General features: G+C 42.7%; 1 protein-coding gene across 2 annotated transcripts in view; it reads left to right on the top strand.

The window, feature by feature from the left end:
• The window catches only part of ufsp2 (ufm1-specific peptidase 2), a 186,592-nt gene that overhangs the window by 118,502 nt on the left and 51,146 nt on the right, over positions 1 to 16,944 (top strand). For both annotated transcript variants that reach the window (XM_085981385.1, XM_085981395.1), the window contains 3 exons: positions 4,749 to 4,941; positions 15,084 to 15,227; positions 15,416 to 15,580. In XM_085981385.1, the coding sequence (XP_085837511.1) occupies positions 4,749 to 4,941; positions 15,084 to 15,227; positions 15,416 to 15,580 (502 nt within the window). The remainder of the gene's footprint in view (positions 1 to 4,748; positions 4,942 to 15,083; positions 15,228 to 15,415; positions 15,581 to 16,944) is intronic.

Raw genomic sequence — 16,944 nt, 5'->3', positions numbered from 1 at the left:
TCCTTGGGTGCGCTAAAAGATTTACTTACTAATTGTTACATTAGATATAGGTTTACAGGGGTGATTTTATGATCCCTGCCAGCATAGCTCCATGCTGGAAGTGGCAAATCACCTAATCGTCAAGGTCACTAATTTACAGTTTTCACAGATAAATGGATAGACTGGCAGAATTCGGTCCCCAAGCATCCATGTAATAAATCTGGAATTCAGCTTGTACTGCAAATGACCCTGTTTACAACATATATTTTATATATTTTACATACTTATATAAAGAAAGACTTGCATTTTATATAGCTCCTTTCACGACCTCAGGACATCCCAAAGCGCTTTACAGCCAATTAAGTGCTTTTTTTTGTTGAAGCGTAGTCACTGTTGTAATGTAGGAAACGTGGTAGCCAATTTGCGCAAAGCAAAGTCCTACAAACAGCAATGTGATAATGACCAGATAATCTGTTTTAGTGATGTTGGTTGAGGGATAAATATTGACCAGGACACCGAGGGGAACTCCCTGCCGTGGGATCTTTTATGTCAGCCCGAGAGGGCAGACAGACAGGGCCTCGGTTTAACGTCTCATCCGAAAGGCGGCACCTACCGACAGTGCAGCACTGCAGTGGGGAGCGTCAGCGTAGCTTTTGTGCTCAAATCTCTGTGAGGGACTTGAACCCACAACCTTCTGCCTCAGAGGCGAGAGTGTTGCCCACTGAATATGAACTGGTGTGTTGGCCTGGAAAGCTAACAGATGAAAGCCCCCCCGTCAAGGGGAGGAAGCAGTGACTTTGCATCATCTGCACAATATTCTCCTTTAACACAGAATTAATGCTGTGGAAGTCACAATCCAGTTGAATCCAAAAGGGGCATTAGTTTCTAACCTATAAGTCATAAATAAAGCAACTCATGACGTATCGGAGTGAGAATGGAAAAGTGCAGTCAGATTTCAGAAAATAGTTTGAAGCAAAACTAAAGTAACATTGATGGGCTCGGTTTCCGAATTTCTTACAATCAGAAATTATAGCACATAAGGAGGCCATTTCCTCCTTTGTTCCCTGTGACTGCATTGTCAGAGGTGTAAAGCAAGGCCCCGTCTGACCTCGCAGGTAAAAGATGTAAAAGATCCCATGGCACTAATTCTAAGAAAAGCGGGGAGTTATCCCGGGTATCCTGGCTAATATTTGTCCCTCCACCAACATCACTATAAAAATGATTATCTGGTCATTATCACATTGCTGTTTTAGCCCTTGCAGTGCACAAATCAGTTGCCATGTTTCCTACATTACATTAGTGACTGCACGTTAGCTTTCCAGATTTAAGGTGATTAGCAGAAGAACCAAAGGCAACATATGGGGAAAATTTTTTACGCCGCAAGTGGTTAGGATCTGGAATGCACTGCCTGAAAGGGTGGTGGAGGCAGATTCAATCGTGGCTTTCAAACAGGAATTGGATAAGTACCTGAAGGTAAAAAAAATTGCAGGGCTACGGGGAAAGGGCAGGGGGAGTGGGACTAGCTGAAGTGCTCTTACAGCGAGCCGGCACGGGCTCGACGGGCCAAATGGCCTCCTGTGCTGTAACGATTCTATGACTTGTCTCTCAAAAAAAAAAATACTGTGTATCTATATATATATATATATATAATCAATTTCTTCTTGGGTGCGCTAAAAGATTTACTTACTAATTGTTACATTAGATATAGGTTTACAGGGGTGATTTTATGATCCCTGCAAGTATTAAATTGGCTGTAAAGCACTTTGGGGCATCCTGAGGTTGTGAAAGGTTCTACATAAATGCAAGTTTTCTTTCTTCTTCCTTTCTTTTTAACAAGCCTGAGATTGTAATACTGTTCACCACCAATTTAATCATTTACCATAGTGTTTCAGATTTGTGTCTTGAAAAGTCTGTTTGGCTCAGTTTCTGTATGACAAGCTAGTGAACTTCAGCCTCTGATTGAAGAGCCTTTGTATTGTATGCTTACATTTCTCTTTCCGCCACAGTCTTTGTTAGGTTGATGAGATCAACATGTCATTGTAGACAACTGTTTTACTACCAGATTAACCTTTTTGAAGGAATACATTGCAGGATGGTAGTAGAATCTATTTCAAGGGCTCAAATAAAATTCAAGCACCATCTACAGCCTCTGGGACAATGTCAAGATTTGCTTTAGATTCCATTTGTAAAACAGGCATGTTGAGTAGTAAATGTAACTATTAATCCTTGGAGTGACAATGACTAATTGACTAGCTGATCTGAATGTGATTTTTCATGCCAGAGATTGAATTGGTGACATTTATAATACAATCATTTCGGTCTTCCAAATCATTAATTTGGAGACTCCTTGTAAAACAAAATGCTTCTACCTCAAAATGTGAGCAGAGAGGCAGAGGAAGAAAGATGAATGAAATATTTTAAACTTTTAAAAAGTGTATGGGTGGGGGGAGATCTTTAAAATATGTTGAAAGAGGTCAAATTTAAATTAGTTTTAAAGGACAGAGAATAGGATAAAATAAAGGAAAATAGCGTATTTTTTGTTTTAGGTAAAATTGTGTTATATTTTTAACAATTAACAATTTATCGTTCATATTACACTTTTTTCCAATGTTTGAGTTTTTTTACTGTTAATATTTTAATAAACTAGTTATGACATGCATGAACAAAAATCAAACAAGAATCAGGCAAGGGAGAAGGGAAATACCTTGAGCCTGCTAGAATTGACATGAACATAGGAAGATAGGAGTAGGCCATTCAGTCTCTCGAACCTGCTCCGCCATTCAATTAGATCATGGCTGATCTGCACCTCAACTCCATTTACTCGCCTTAGCCCATATCCCTTGGATAACAAAAATCTATCCATCTCAGTCCTGAAAGCTCCAATTGTCTCGGTGCTCACAGCGTTTTGGAGGCGTGAATTCCAGATTTCTACTATTTATGTGGAAAAAGTGCTTCCTGATTTCCCTCCTAAATGGCCTAGCTCTAATTTTAATATTATGTCCCCTTGTTCTTAATTCCCCTGTTAGAAGAAATAGTTTTTCTGTATCTAACCTATTGAATCCTTTTAATATTTTAACAATATTGATCAGATCACCCCTCAATGTTCTTTACTCAAGGGAATGCAAACCTAGTTTATACAACCTGTCCTCATATTTTAACCCTTTAAGCCCCGGTATTATTCTGGTGAATCTGTGCTGCACCTTCCTGTGGTGCGGTACCCAAACCTAACGCAATACTCCAGAAGGGGTCTAACCAGAGGTTTATACCACTGTATCATAACTTCCACCCCTTTGCATTCCAGCCCCCTTCAGGTAAAGGCCAATATTCCATTAGCCTCTTTATTTGTTTTTGTACGCCCACTAGTTTTTAGTGATTTCTGTACATGAACAACCTATAACGCCCTCTCCTCCTCCACAGTTCCCAGTTTCTCACCATTTAGAAAATACTTTGATTTATCTTTCTTGGGTCCAAAGTGGATGACCTCACACTTGCCCACAATAAACTCCACCTGTCATAGCTTTGCCCACTCGCTTAATCTGTCTATATCCCTTTGCAACTTCTTGCTCCCACCTGCACAACTTGCTGTTCCTCATCAGTAAACGTTCACATGTTAACTCGCTATTCCTTCATCCAAGTCATCATATTTATTAATGTAAAGTTGAGTCCCCAAAACAGATCCCTGGGGAACACCACTTGTCACAGCCTGCTAATCTGAGTATCTTCCCTTTATCAATCTAGGTCTCCCACCTCCCAAGCAATTTTTATTTTTGCCAATGATCTTTCTTGTGGAACCTTAGCGAATGCCTTCTGGAAGTCCTTCTGGAAGTCCATATAGATAACATCCATAGACACTCCTTTAGTGATCTCCTCAAAAAAAACTCAACTAGATTAGTCAGACATAACTTCCCTTTAAAAAAGCCATGCTGGCTCTCTCCAGCTCATATGTGCTCAGTCACTCTATCCTTAATGACCGATTCCAGTAGGTTCCCCACAACTGACGTCACGGTCTTAAATTGTGGAATTTATTTATAATGTGCGGATTTCCACCTCCTAACCTCTTTCACTTTGAATTCCCAGAACATACCTTTAACATAAGAACATAAGACCTTTAGTTTAAAAATGATTTCATTGTATGACCAAAGTCAATGTCGTAGCTGAGCTCTCTCTCCTCTTGTCGCCCACCACTCATGTTGTAAAGAACTGAGGATGGATTCCAAACCTAGGCTCCTAAAAAGAAAAGACTGAAATGCTAGAAATCTGAAATAAAAACAGAAAATGTTGTAAATAACTCCGTCAATGTTTTAAATGTAGATCTTTGATCAGAGCTCCAGTTCCGATGAAGGTTCTGCACATGAAATTTTATAGCCTGTCTTTTTGCTTCACAGATGCCTCATCCTTCCATCATTTTCTATTTTTATTACTGAGCCTGCCTGATGAGTTGGAAAGAATATTTGATTCTGCAAAGCTTCAAAGCTCATGATTTGGATTTCCCAACCTATTTAGCAGTGGGCCTGAATTGTGAAATTTGGGTAGGATAAATTTGATAGAAAGATGAGGGGAAACATATCATGGTTTCCAAGCTTACTGAGTGTAAAGGTGTTTAATTTAAATTCTTCTGCCATTATTTGAGGAGAAAGCAGCAGCTGGCAGGGAAGCTAAATTACGGCTGTGCATGAGTTTGGCGCTGAGAAAAAGTAGGTTTCTTGTCGCATTGTGCTGTTAGGTTGGAATATGCCTTTAGTATTAATTATAAATTATGTTTTTAACAGAATACTGGATCATATTGTGAAAGCTGTTTCTTTACAGCTATCTGAGATGGAGACGTGCATTCAGAGATATGCAAAAGGAAAGTCTGTCCCAATACCGCAAGCATTCCACTTTGAATTGCCAGAGAAAACTACTCTTACTACAGTAGTATACCCTGCTGGAATTACTGACGAAACTCTGGAACCGCAACGAAAAGTATGGTTGGAGTCCAGGTCACTTTTTCCATTTATACAGTCTGTCCATGAATTACTAACTGTTTAAAGTAGCAATTTATTTTGTCAATTTGGATTGATCCTCAATTTTTTAAATGGTACAATCTGTCTTTTCCCCCCTTTCCAATATGTGTTTCAGTTGGTTATTAGTAGGAAACATGATTTGGCATGGTGCAGTCTCCCAAGATAAATCCCATGGTATCCACACTAATTGAGTGTAGTGTGATATGATGGCCAATTTTGAATAAAATTCCTGGAAGCAGTGAAAATGTTGGTTTTGAGTCACTTCCCAAACTTCTAAATCACTACCCAAGCGATTTCCTTCTAATTTTGCCTTTCTTAACACTTCACATATCATGGATAGGTCACTTATCCAAATAATAAAACCACAAGACACTCTTGAAGCAGAGCCACTACACTTCCTTTACTTGCTTTAAATATCAATGCTCCAACAGGCATCTTCATTTTTTTTTGCCCTGCCATCAATTGTGAGGAATTCTGCTGCTTGGAGGGAAGGGAGAGGATGTTGGCTACAAGATGACATGCCTGGTGATTTGAGGTTTGGAATGGAGCCAACCCTCACTGACAGACTTGGTATAGTTACACCTGAGCCAGGCAGGTCCACAGTACTGTTGATGATTGACCAGTTTTGCTTATTGAATGATACCAGGGTTTAGAGGGTTAGATTATGAGAACAGGTTGCATAAGCCTGGCTTATATCCTAGGATATAAATTGAGGGCGATTTGATCAATGTGTTGAAAATGTGAAAAGGATTTGATAGGGTAGACACAGAGAAACTACTTCCTCTGGTGGTGTAAACAAGAACAAGTGGACATAATCTTAAAAATAGAGTTAGCTCATTCTGGTTCAATAAGGAGTGTAGAAGAGCATGCCAGGAACAGCACCAGGCGTACCTAAAATGAGCTGCCAACCAGAGGAAGCTGCAACACAGGACTACATGCATGCTAAAAAGCAGAAACAGCATGCTATAGACAGGGCTAAGAGATCCCACAATCAACAGATCAGATCAAAGCTCTGCAGTCCTGCCACATCCAGTCGTGAATGGTGGTGGACCATTAAACAACTAACGGGAGGAGGAGGCTCCATGAATATCCCTATCTTCAATGATGGTGGAGCCCAGCATGTGAGTGCAAAAGACAAGGCTGAAGCGTTTGCAACCATCTTCAGCTAGAAGGGCCGAGTGGTTGATCCATATCGGCCTCCTCCTGAGGTCCTCACCACCACAAAGCCAATCTTCAGCCAATTCGATTCACTCCATGTGATAATCATGAAATGGCTGAGCGCATTGGATACAGCAAAGGCTATGGGCCCCGACAACATCCCGGTTGTCGTGCTGAAGACGTACTCCAGAACTAGCTGCGCCTCTAGCCAAGCTGTTCCGGTACAGCTACAAAATGGCATCTATCCAACAATGTGGAAAACTGCTCAGGTATGTCCTGTCCACAAAAAGCAGGACAAATTTACTCCAGCCAATTACCGCCCCATCAGTCTACTCTCAATCATCAGCAAAGTGATGGAAGGTGTCATCGACTGTGCTATCAAGCAGCACTTACTCACCAGTAACCTGCTCACTGATGCCCAGTTTGGGTTCCGCCAAGACCACTCGGCTCCAGACCTCATTACAGCCTTGGTCCAAACATGGACAAAGAAGCTGAATTCCAGAGGTGAGGTGAGAGTGACTGCCCTTGTCATCAAGGCAGCATTTGACTGAGTGTGGTATCAAGGAGCCCGAGTAAAATTGAAATCAATGGGAATCGGGGGGGAAAACACTCCACTGGCTGGAGTCATACCTAGCACAAAGGAAGATAGTTGGAGGTCAATCATCACAGCCCCAGGACATTGCTGCAGGAGTTCCACAGGGCAGTGTCCTAGGCCCAACCATCTTCAGCTGCATCATCAATGACCCTCCCTCCAATATAAGGTCAGAAATGGAGATGTTCGCTGATGACTGCACAATGTTCACTGCCATTCACAACTCCACAGATAAGGAAGCAGTCCATGCCCGCATGCAATTAGACCTGAACGATGTTCAGGCTTGGGCTAATAAGTGGCAGATAACATTCGCGCTACACAAGTGTCAGGCAATGACCATCTCCAACAAGCGAGCGTCTAACCACCGCCCCTTGACATTCAACGGCATTACCATCGCCGAAACCCCCACCATCAACATCCTGGGGGTTACCATTGACCAGAAACTTAACTGGACCAGCCACATAAATACTGTGGCAACAAAAGCACGTCAGAGGCTAGGTATTCTGCAGCGAGCGTCTCGCCTCCTGACTCCCCAAAGCCTTTCCACCATCTACAAGGCACAAATAAGGAGTGTGATGGAATACTCTCCACTTGCCTGGATGATTGCAACTCCAACAACACTCAAGAAGCTCGACACCATCCAGGACAAAGCAGCCCGCTTGATTGGCACCCCATCCACCACCTTAAACATTCACTCCCTCCACCATTGGCACACCGTGGCTGCAGTGTGTACCATCTACAAGATGCACTGCAGCAACTCGGCAAGGCTTCTTTGGCAGCACCTCCCAAACCCGCCACCTCCTCCACCTAGAAGGACAAGGGCAGCAAGCGCATGGGATCACCACCACCTCCAAGTTACCCTCCAAGTCACACACCATCCTGACTTAGAAGTATATCGCCGTTCCTTCATTGTCGCTGGGTCAAAATCCTGGAACTCCCTCCCTAACAGCACTGTGGGAGTACCTTCACCACACGGACTGCAGCGGTTCAAGAAGGCAGCTCACCACCACCTTCTCGAGGGCAATTAGGAATGGACAATAAATGCTGGCCTTGCCAGCGACGCCCACATCCCATGAACGAATAAAAAAGAGCAGAATCAGGAAACACTTTACACACAGGGTAGTAGAAATCTGGAACTGTCTCCCCTTAAAAGGCTGTGGATGCTGGGATATTTGGAGCTGTCAAGACAGAGATGGATAGATTTTTGTTAGGTAAGTGTATCGAGGGATATGAGCAAAGACGGGTAAATAGAGTTGAGGTGCAGATCAGCCATGAACTAATGGTGGAGTAGGCTCGAGGGGCTGAATGGCCTACTCCTGTTCGTAAAGGGCTGGGAGTGTTCTATGTTGTCTCCAGATAACCATGTATGTAAGACACTACCCTAATGGGTAGAGTGATCCTGGCTGGACAGATGGCAGGAAGTCTCCTGTGCTTACAGGTTGCATGGATTAAACTCCAGTAGTAACCCTGCAAGTACTTGGTAGGCTCCTAAGTCTTGGCACTGGCCAGCCTGCTTCTGGAGTTTGGTAAATGGGATGAGTCATTTTAAGAGATCTCATTTGGTAAAGTGAAACTTTACCTCTATGGAAACCTGTCAAATTTGATGAAAATTTCCTTACTCTAACCTAGCTAACAACAGAACCACTAACAAAAGGGAAGAGAATAAAGGAATAGTTAGAAATTGTGCTTTAGGCACTACAGGTAAAGGGAAAACTAAAATACGTAAAGTAATTAAATCAGGAGAGAGAAATAAGAAATGTGTGAGAAAAACAACATTAGAACAGAAGGAAGGGTTAGGGTATGCGGCCCAAATAAGCGTTCTTTATACAAACGCATGGAGTATCGAGAATAAATTGAATGAATTGCAGGCGCAAATTGAACTTGGAGGGTACGACATATTATGATCGAGTTCAACGTATTTGAAAGGGAGAAACGCGAAACAGCTACTGAGATTCTCGATTTAGGTAAGGGTGACTTCAACAAGATGAGTCAGAGGCTGTCCACAGTAAAATGGGCAAATCTGTTCATGGGTAAAATGACAGATCATCAGTGGGAGGTGTTCAAATAGAATTTAACGCAATACAGAACCAGTTTATACCCCCCAAGGGGCAAGAGGTCTACTTACCAAAAAAACCAGCCATGGATGACAAAAGAGATAAGAGACAACATAAAACTAAAAGAAAAAGCATACAAAAATGCAAAAAATAGCACAGGTCCTGGCGACTGGGTGAGATACAAAGAACAACAAAAGGTGACAAAACAGATAGTAAGAGCTACAAAAAGAGTGTATGAAAGAAACTTGCAAGGGTTAACAAAATCAACGTAAAATTATTTTTACAATTATATTAGGAAAAAATGGGTGGTCAGGAGCAATATGGGCCCCTTGAAAACTGATAACTGATATTGTAAATGAAAATAAGGATATGGCGGAAATGTTGAAGAATTACTTTGCGTCAGTATTTACATTAGAAGAAGAGGATAGCATGCCGGAGATCCCAAGGAAACTAATATTGAATCAGGGATGGGGACTCACCAAAATTAACGTAAGCAAAGTCACAGTAATGAAGAAAATAATGGCACTAAAGAGTGACAAATCACCAGGACCAGATGGTTTCCATCACAGAGTTTTAAAGGAAGTAGGTGAGACCATTGCAGATGCCCTAACTATAATCTTTCAAAGTTCTCTCAATTCAGGAACCGTTCCTTTAGATTGGAAAATTGCACGTCACTCCAATATTTAAGAAAGGTGAGAGGGGGAATCCAGGAAATTATAGATCCGTTAGCCTAATAATCTGTTGTTGGGAAATTACTAGAGTCTATAATTAAGGATAGAGTGACTGAACACCTTGAAAATTTTCAGCTAATCAGAGAGAGCCAGCATGGATTTGTAAAGGGTAGGTCATGCTTGACTAACCTGATTGAATTTTTTGAAGAGGTGACTAAAGTAGGGGACAGAGGAATGTCTGTAGATGTTATTTAGATAGACTTCCAGAAGGCATTCGATAAAGAACATAAGAACATAAGAAATAGGAGCAGGAGTAGGCCATTCGGCCCTTTGAGCCTGCTCCGCCATTCAATGAGATCATGGCTGATCTTCTGCTTAACTCCATTCACCGGCCCTATCACCATATCCTTTGATGCCTTTACTAGTCAGAAATCTGTCGACTTCTGTTTTGAATATACCCAATGACTGAGCCTCCACAGCCCTCTGGGGTAGAGAATTCCAAAGATTCACCACCCTCTGTGTGAAGAAATTTCTTCTCATCTCAGTCCTGAATGGCCTTCCCTTTATCCTGAGGCTGTGGCCCCTGGTTCTAGACTCTCCAGCCAAGGGAAAAATTCTCCCAGCATCCACCCTATCAAGCCCTGTAATAATTTTGTATGCTTCAATGAGATCCCCTCTCATTCTTCTGAATTCAAGAGAATACAGGTCTTGTTTACTCAATCTCTTCTGATACGACAGTCCCACCATCCCAGGAATCAATCTTGTGAATCTTCATTGCACTCCCTCTATGGCAAGTATATCCTTCCTTAGGTAAGGAGACCAAAATTGTACACACTACTCCAGGTGTGGTCTCACCAAGGCCCTACATAATTGGAGTAAGACTTCTTTACTCCTGTACTCAAATCCTCTTGTAATGAAGGTCAGCATACCATTTGCTTTCCTAATAGCTTGCTGCAGCTGCACATTCACTTTCAGTGACTCATGTACAAGGACACCCAGGTCCCTTTGAGCATCTGCATTCCCCAATCTTTCACCATTTAGGAAATACTTTGCCTGTCTGTTTTTTCTACCAAAGTGGATAACTTCACATTTATCCGCATTATATTCCATCTGCCATGTTCTTGCCCACTCACTGAGCCTGTCGCGATCCCTTTGAAGCCTCTTCACATCCTCTTCACAACTGACACTGCCACCTAGCTTTGTATCATCAGCAAATTTGGAAATGTAAAACATTTAGGCCCAGAAATTCAGTTGTTTGCGCCAGCCGCTAGCGCCTTAGGAGGAGGAGATGTTGGGCGCTAGGCAGCTAGCGGCCTGGCGCAGCGCGATCTACGCCTCTCCCCAACTTCAGTAAAGATTTAGCGGCGGCGCAAAGCCTTTGCGCGCGCTCAGCTGCGCGCGCAGATCCTGACGTCATTTCATCGTGCAACGCCCTTTGCTCGCCCCAAACCGGAAATTCAGTGGCGCCGGCCTATTGTGCGCCTGACGCCCCTAGCGACTGGTAGAGGGGAACGGTTCTCGGGTGCGGGGGGCGCAAATTAAAGGGCACTCCTCCTGCAGTAGAAAAGACAGCCATTTTGCAACACTCCTTCTTTGTGAGAGACGGATCTTTGCAGAGAGACAAAGGTAGAGAGCTTTCTGGTTTGGCTCAACACTCGCACAGGTACTTGTGGCTTCAGGCCACAGCTTTCCACTTGTCTTTAACTTCAGAGCCAAATCATTGATTGCAAACATATAATGGGGGCTGCAATGGGTGCAAACGTTGGCCTTCTCCATTGCATTCAAAGGGCTAAGAGACGCCGTGAGAGAGTGGCAGTCAAACAAATCCACCCTCCCCCTTTAAGAGCTCACCGGCGCCAGAGTGTCTGCCGTCAATCAGCAACTCGCCGCACCTGCGCTGCGCCCGCCCTCGGGGGGTATCGCCCCGGGCCGCCGGCTTAGCGCCTAATGATAGTCGTGCATCGCCTGTTTTAGCGCAGCAGCAACCTCTTGGGGCGATGCCACTGAATATCGGCGAAGGTGGCGCGAAGTTGCGCCGGGCGCAAACTTTAGCGGCCGCCCGGCTGTAGCGCCCCAAACGTGGCTATACTGAATTTCTAGGCCTTAGTGTCCTCATCCAAATCATTGATATAGATTGTGAATAGCTGGGGCCCAAGCACCGATCCTTGCGATACTCCACTAGTCACAGCCTGCCATCCTGAAAAAGACGCGTTTATCCCTACTCTTTGTTTTCTGTCTGTTAACCAATTCGCAACACATGCTAGTATATTACCCCCAATTCCATGTGCCCTAATTTTGTTCACCAACCTCTTGTGTGGGACCTTATCGAAGGCCTTCTGAAAATCCAGATACACCACATCTACCGGTTCCCTTTTGTCTACTCCACTAGTTACATCCTCCCCAAAGAACTCCATTAGGTTTGTCAAACAGGACTTCCCTTTCATAAATCCATGTTGACTCTGCCCAATCTTACTATTAGTTTCTAAGTGCCCAGTTATTGCATCCTTTATAATAGATTCCAACATTTTCCCAACTACTGATATGAGGCTAACAGGTCCCCGTTTTCTCTGTCCCTCCTTCCTTAAATAGCGGGGTTACATTTGCTATCCTCCAATCTGCAGGAAACCGTTCCAGAATCTATAGAATTTTGGAAGATGACAACCAATGTGTCCACTATCCCAATGGCCGCCTCTTTCAAAACCCTAGGATGTAGGTCATCCAGTCCTTGGGATTTATCGACTTTTAGTCCCATTAATTTTGCTAGTACTGTTTTTTACTAATAATAATTTCCTTAAGTTCCTCATTCTCGCCACACCCTTGGTTTTCTCGTATTTCTGGGAGGTATTTTGTGTCTTCCTCCGTGAAGACAGAAACAAAGTATTTATTTAATTTCTCAGCCATTTCCTCATTCCCCATTATAAATTCTCCTGTCTCTGACTGTAAAGGACCTACATTTACCTTTGCCAGTCTTTTCCTTTTCACATACCTATAGAAGCTTTTACAATCCGTTTTTATATTTTTCGCTAGTTTATGCTCCTATTCCATTTTCCCTATCTTTATCAATTTCTTGGTCCCCCTTTGCTGATTTCTAAAAAGATTCCAATCCTCAGACTGACTGCTTTTTCTGGCAACTTTATAAGCTTCCTCCTTTGACTTAATACTAGCTTTAATTTCTTTTGTTAGCCATGGTTGGATCACTTTTCCTTTTGGGTTTTTATGCCCTAGAGGAATATATGTTTGTTGCAAATTGTGCATTATTTCCTTGAATGTTTGCCATTGTATGCCCACCTTCACACCTTTTAGTGTAGTCTCCCAATCTACCATGGCCAACTTGTCTCTCATACCCTTGTAGTTTCCTCTGTTTAGATGGAAGAACTTAGTTTCAGATTGGACTACATCACTCTCAAACTTAATGTAAAATTCAATCATATTATGGTCACTTGTCCCTAAAGGCCCCTTTACCACAAGATTATTGATTAGCCCTTTCTCATTACACAGTACCAGATCCAGAATAGCCTGTTCCCTGGTTGGTTCCTCCACATACTGATCCAGGAAATCATCTCGCATGCATTCTAAGAATTCGTCCTCCACACCATTAGTGGTAAAGTTTTTTTTTATTCGTTCCGGGGATGTGGCCGTTGCTGGCAAGGCCAGCATTTATTGCCCATCCCTAATTGCTCTTGAGAAGGTGATGGTGAGCCACCTTCTTGAACCGCTGCAGTCCGTGTGGTGAAGGTACTCCCATAGTGCTGTTAGGGAGGGAGTTCCAGGATTTTGGCCCAGCGATTATGAAGGAACGGCGATATATTTCCAAGTCAGGATGGTGTGTGACTTGGAGGTGATGGTGTTCCCATGCGGCTGTGCCCTTGACCTAGGTGGTAGAGGTGGGTTTGGGAGGTGCTGTCGAAGAAAGCCCCTCATAAGAGACTGTTAGCTAAAGTTGAAGCTCATGGAATTGAAGGAAAATTATTAACCTGGTTAGGAAATTGGCTGAGCGGCAGGAGGAGAGTAGGGATAATGGGCAGGTACTCTAATTGGCAAGATGTGCCTAGTGGTGTCCCACAGGGATCTGTGTTGGTGTCTCAACTATTGACTGTATTTATTCACTACTTAGATGATGGGATTGATCCAAGTTTGTCGGTGACACAAAGATAGGTGGCATTGTAAGCAATGTAGACGGAAGCATAAAATTACATAGAGATATTAATAGATTAATAGATTACGTGAGTGGGCAAAAGGATTTCAATGTAGGCAAGTGTGAGGTCATCCACTTTGGACCTAAAAACAATAGACCAGAGTACTTTCTAAATGGTGAACAGCTAGAAACAGTGGAGGTCCAAAGAGATTGGGGGGTCCCTGTACATGGGTCATTAAAATGACATGGACAGGTACAGAAAATAATCAAAAAGGCTAATGGAATGCTGGACTTTATATCTAGAAGACTAACCTACAACGGGGTAGAAGTTATTCTACAGCTATACAAAGCCCTGGCTAGACCACACCTGGAGTACTGTGTTCAGTTCTGGGCACCACACCGTAGGAAGGATATATTGGTCTTGGAGGGAGTGCAGCATAGATTTACCAGAATGATGCCTGGATTCCAAGGGTTAAATTACGAGGAGGGATTATACAAACTAGGATTGTATTCCCTTGAATTTAGATGGTTACGGGGTGATTTGATCAAAGTTTTCAAAACAATAAGGGGAACTGATAGGGTAGATAGAGAGAAACTATTTCCGCCGGTTGGGGAGTCGAGGACCAGGACATAACCTAAAAATTATATCTTGTCTTTCAGGAGTGAAGTTAGGAAACACTTCTACAAACAAAGGGTGGTAGAAGTTTGGAACTCTCTTCTGCAAAAGGCAGTGGGTGCGAGGTCAATTGTTAATTTTAAATCTGAGATTGATAGATTTTTGTTAACCAGAGGTATTAAGCGATATGGGGCAACGGTGGGTATATGGAGTTAGGTCACAGATCAGCCATGATCTCAGGTTCGTGGGGCTAAATGGCCTACTCCTGTCCCTCTGTTCCTATAATGCAAATCAAAGCCATGAACTGCATGTTGGAACATTACAGTGGAAATCATCTTTCCTCATCCATGTTTAAATTTGTAGTATTTTAGACTCGAGCCCATTTCAAAGTGAATTGCCTATCTGCCTATTTGAATTGCGTCCTGTGCTTTTTGCTTTTCTGATTGCTCTCTATTGCAGATATTTAGAGGTCAAAGGACATTCCAACCAAGGAACAGGATAGAATGGAACTGCAGTCTAGATTTTTTTATAGGATCTGGTTATGCTATTCCACTCCTGGAATTGGAAGTAATTTATCATGTTCTTGTCACCTTATAGTGCAGCAGCCCTGGTAGCTGCCAGACATGTGGTTGTGTTGTTCTGTTATTAGCTAAGTTAGAGTAAGGAGCACAGTTGATTTTGAGTGTGCATATTTTCTATATTAACTAAGTTAACCGTTAAGAAATATATTGCAGAAATTAAAGTCTTATGGACTTCTGGTTGTGTTTTTAGGCTAGAATATTTGTGTAGGCTGTAAAATAATATTCTGTAAAGGATGACCCAAGGATTTTATGAAGTCATCAGATTAAGATGTTTGCATTTTTTGATGTATACAGGAGTTGCATACCGAACTTGGTCTAGGCGATAAGCCCTTCTTTCGCCGTCCTATGGCTTATCACTTTCCAAGCAATGAGTTAACGAATAAGTACGTGAGAAATGTACACAAGTATATTCCGCTTCCCGACGCTCAAGAATTCGAGGTACATATCTAAATTTACTGTGCTATATACTGTTTTTGTAAAAAGAAAATAGCCACAGTAACAGCATTATTTGTAGTTACAAGCATTTTTATGATGCATAACTACATCAAAAATCATAACTTGAATCAATTATCTGCACTTTAAACTTTTGAGCTTACAGATATTATGTTTTATTTACTTTGGAATAGGTTGATGTAGTGCACGGATCGTACACCTATCATCACTACTTGCAGGACAATATAAATGACAATGGATGGGGTTGTGCATACCGTTCTTTGCAAACCATCATCTCCTGGTTCAACTGTCAGGGATACATCAACGTCCCTATACCATCACATGAGAAGATCCAACAGGTATGACAGTCCCTTTAAATGATTGTCTATTTTTCACTTGTCTATGCTTTTGGGACTTATTCAACAGGAATCCTAGGAAAAAATTATTTTATGCCACACATTTTCATTTAAAAAAATGCTTTGTTGAGCAGCCATATAACACAGCACAGTGATGAATTTACTTTTCAATGAAGGATTTGTTTGCCGTATGATTGGATAATTGAAGCCGTAACATATCAAATTACACCAATGAAATGGTTTGTTTTGCTGAAAATTTTCATAAAATTTGACAGGAGAGGTTTCAGCAAATCAAGGCAATGCCTGGTGTAATGCCAGACAGTGGCAGAGCCAGTGTGACGTTGGTGGGGTCATGACCAATCCCCAATCACTTTAAGCACCCGAACACAGAATTGGAAGACGCCACACAATGCATTAACTCAAAAACTAAAAACTGAGGAAGAGCTATGTTGGGGGGAGGAGGAGGCAGAAGGTGAAGCTGCTCACACAGGACACTTCCTATAGGCTAAATTAGCCAAATCTGGACATCAACCTCCTCCCCCCAAACCCGCTATACTTCAAACTTAGCTCCGCTCCGATACCAAGTCATAAGGCCAAAATCTTTCAGCTTCAAACTCTGTTCAAAGCTGAGCTAGCTGATACCAGCCAGGGAACTAACAATTGACCTAATTTCCTTGGCCTAGGGAGAGGAAAGATCAGCCAGGTTTCTCACACTTGATTGCAATAGCCTCCCAGTGACCTCAGATGCAAAGTGTGCATCTTTAGCCATGGGGTGAGAACGTGATTGGGCTCAGCTGTGATGCCCTCTATGGTAGAATATCTTGCAGCTACTCACTGTTTAAACTCGCATGTAAAGAATTACCATTTGGGTGAGACACTGGCAAAGCTGGTAGGACCCATGGAACTGTATACCAGTCAAGGCTAGGGGTGACTATCGCACAGATCTTGTGGAGACCAAGTCCTGCCTTCACACTGCGAAATCTGTAGTCCTACCACATCCAGTCGTGAATGGTGGTGGACAATTAAGCAACTAACTGGCAGAGTCGCCTCCATGAACATCCCCATTTTCAATGATGGCAGAGCCCAGCACGAGTGCAAAATACAAGGCCATAGCGTTCTCAACCATCCTCAGCCAGAAGTGCCAACTGGATGACCCTTCTCCGCCTCCTCCTGAGGTCCATCACAGATGCCAGTCTTGAGCTAATTTGATTCACTCTACGTGATATCAGGAAACAGCCGAGTGCAGTGGACAGAACAAAGGATATGGGCCCCAACAACATCCCGGCTGTAATGCTGAAGACGTATGCTCCAGAACTAGACATGCCTCTTGCCAAGCTGTTCCAGTACTGCTACAACACTGGCATCTA

The sequence above is a fragment of the Somniosus microcephalus genome, chromosome 1 (assembly GCF_052327205.1).
Source record: "Somniosus microcephalus isolate GS21.2 chromosome 1, FLI_Smic_1.0, whole genome shotgun sequence".
Classification (NCBI taxonomy): domain Eukaryota; kingdom Metazoa; phylum Chordata; class Chondrichthyes; order Squaliformes; family Somniosidae; genus Somniosus; species Somniosus microcephalus.
Note: the sequence above shows the minus strand (reverse complement) of the source record. Positions and strands in the feature narration are given on the sequence as shown.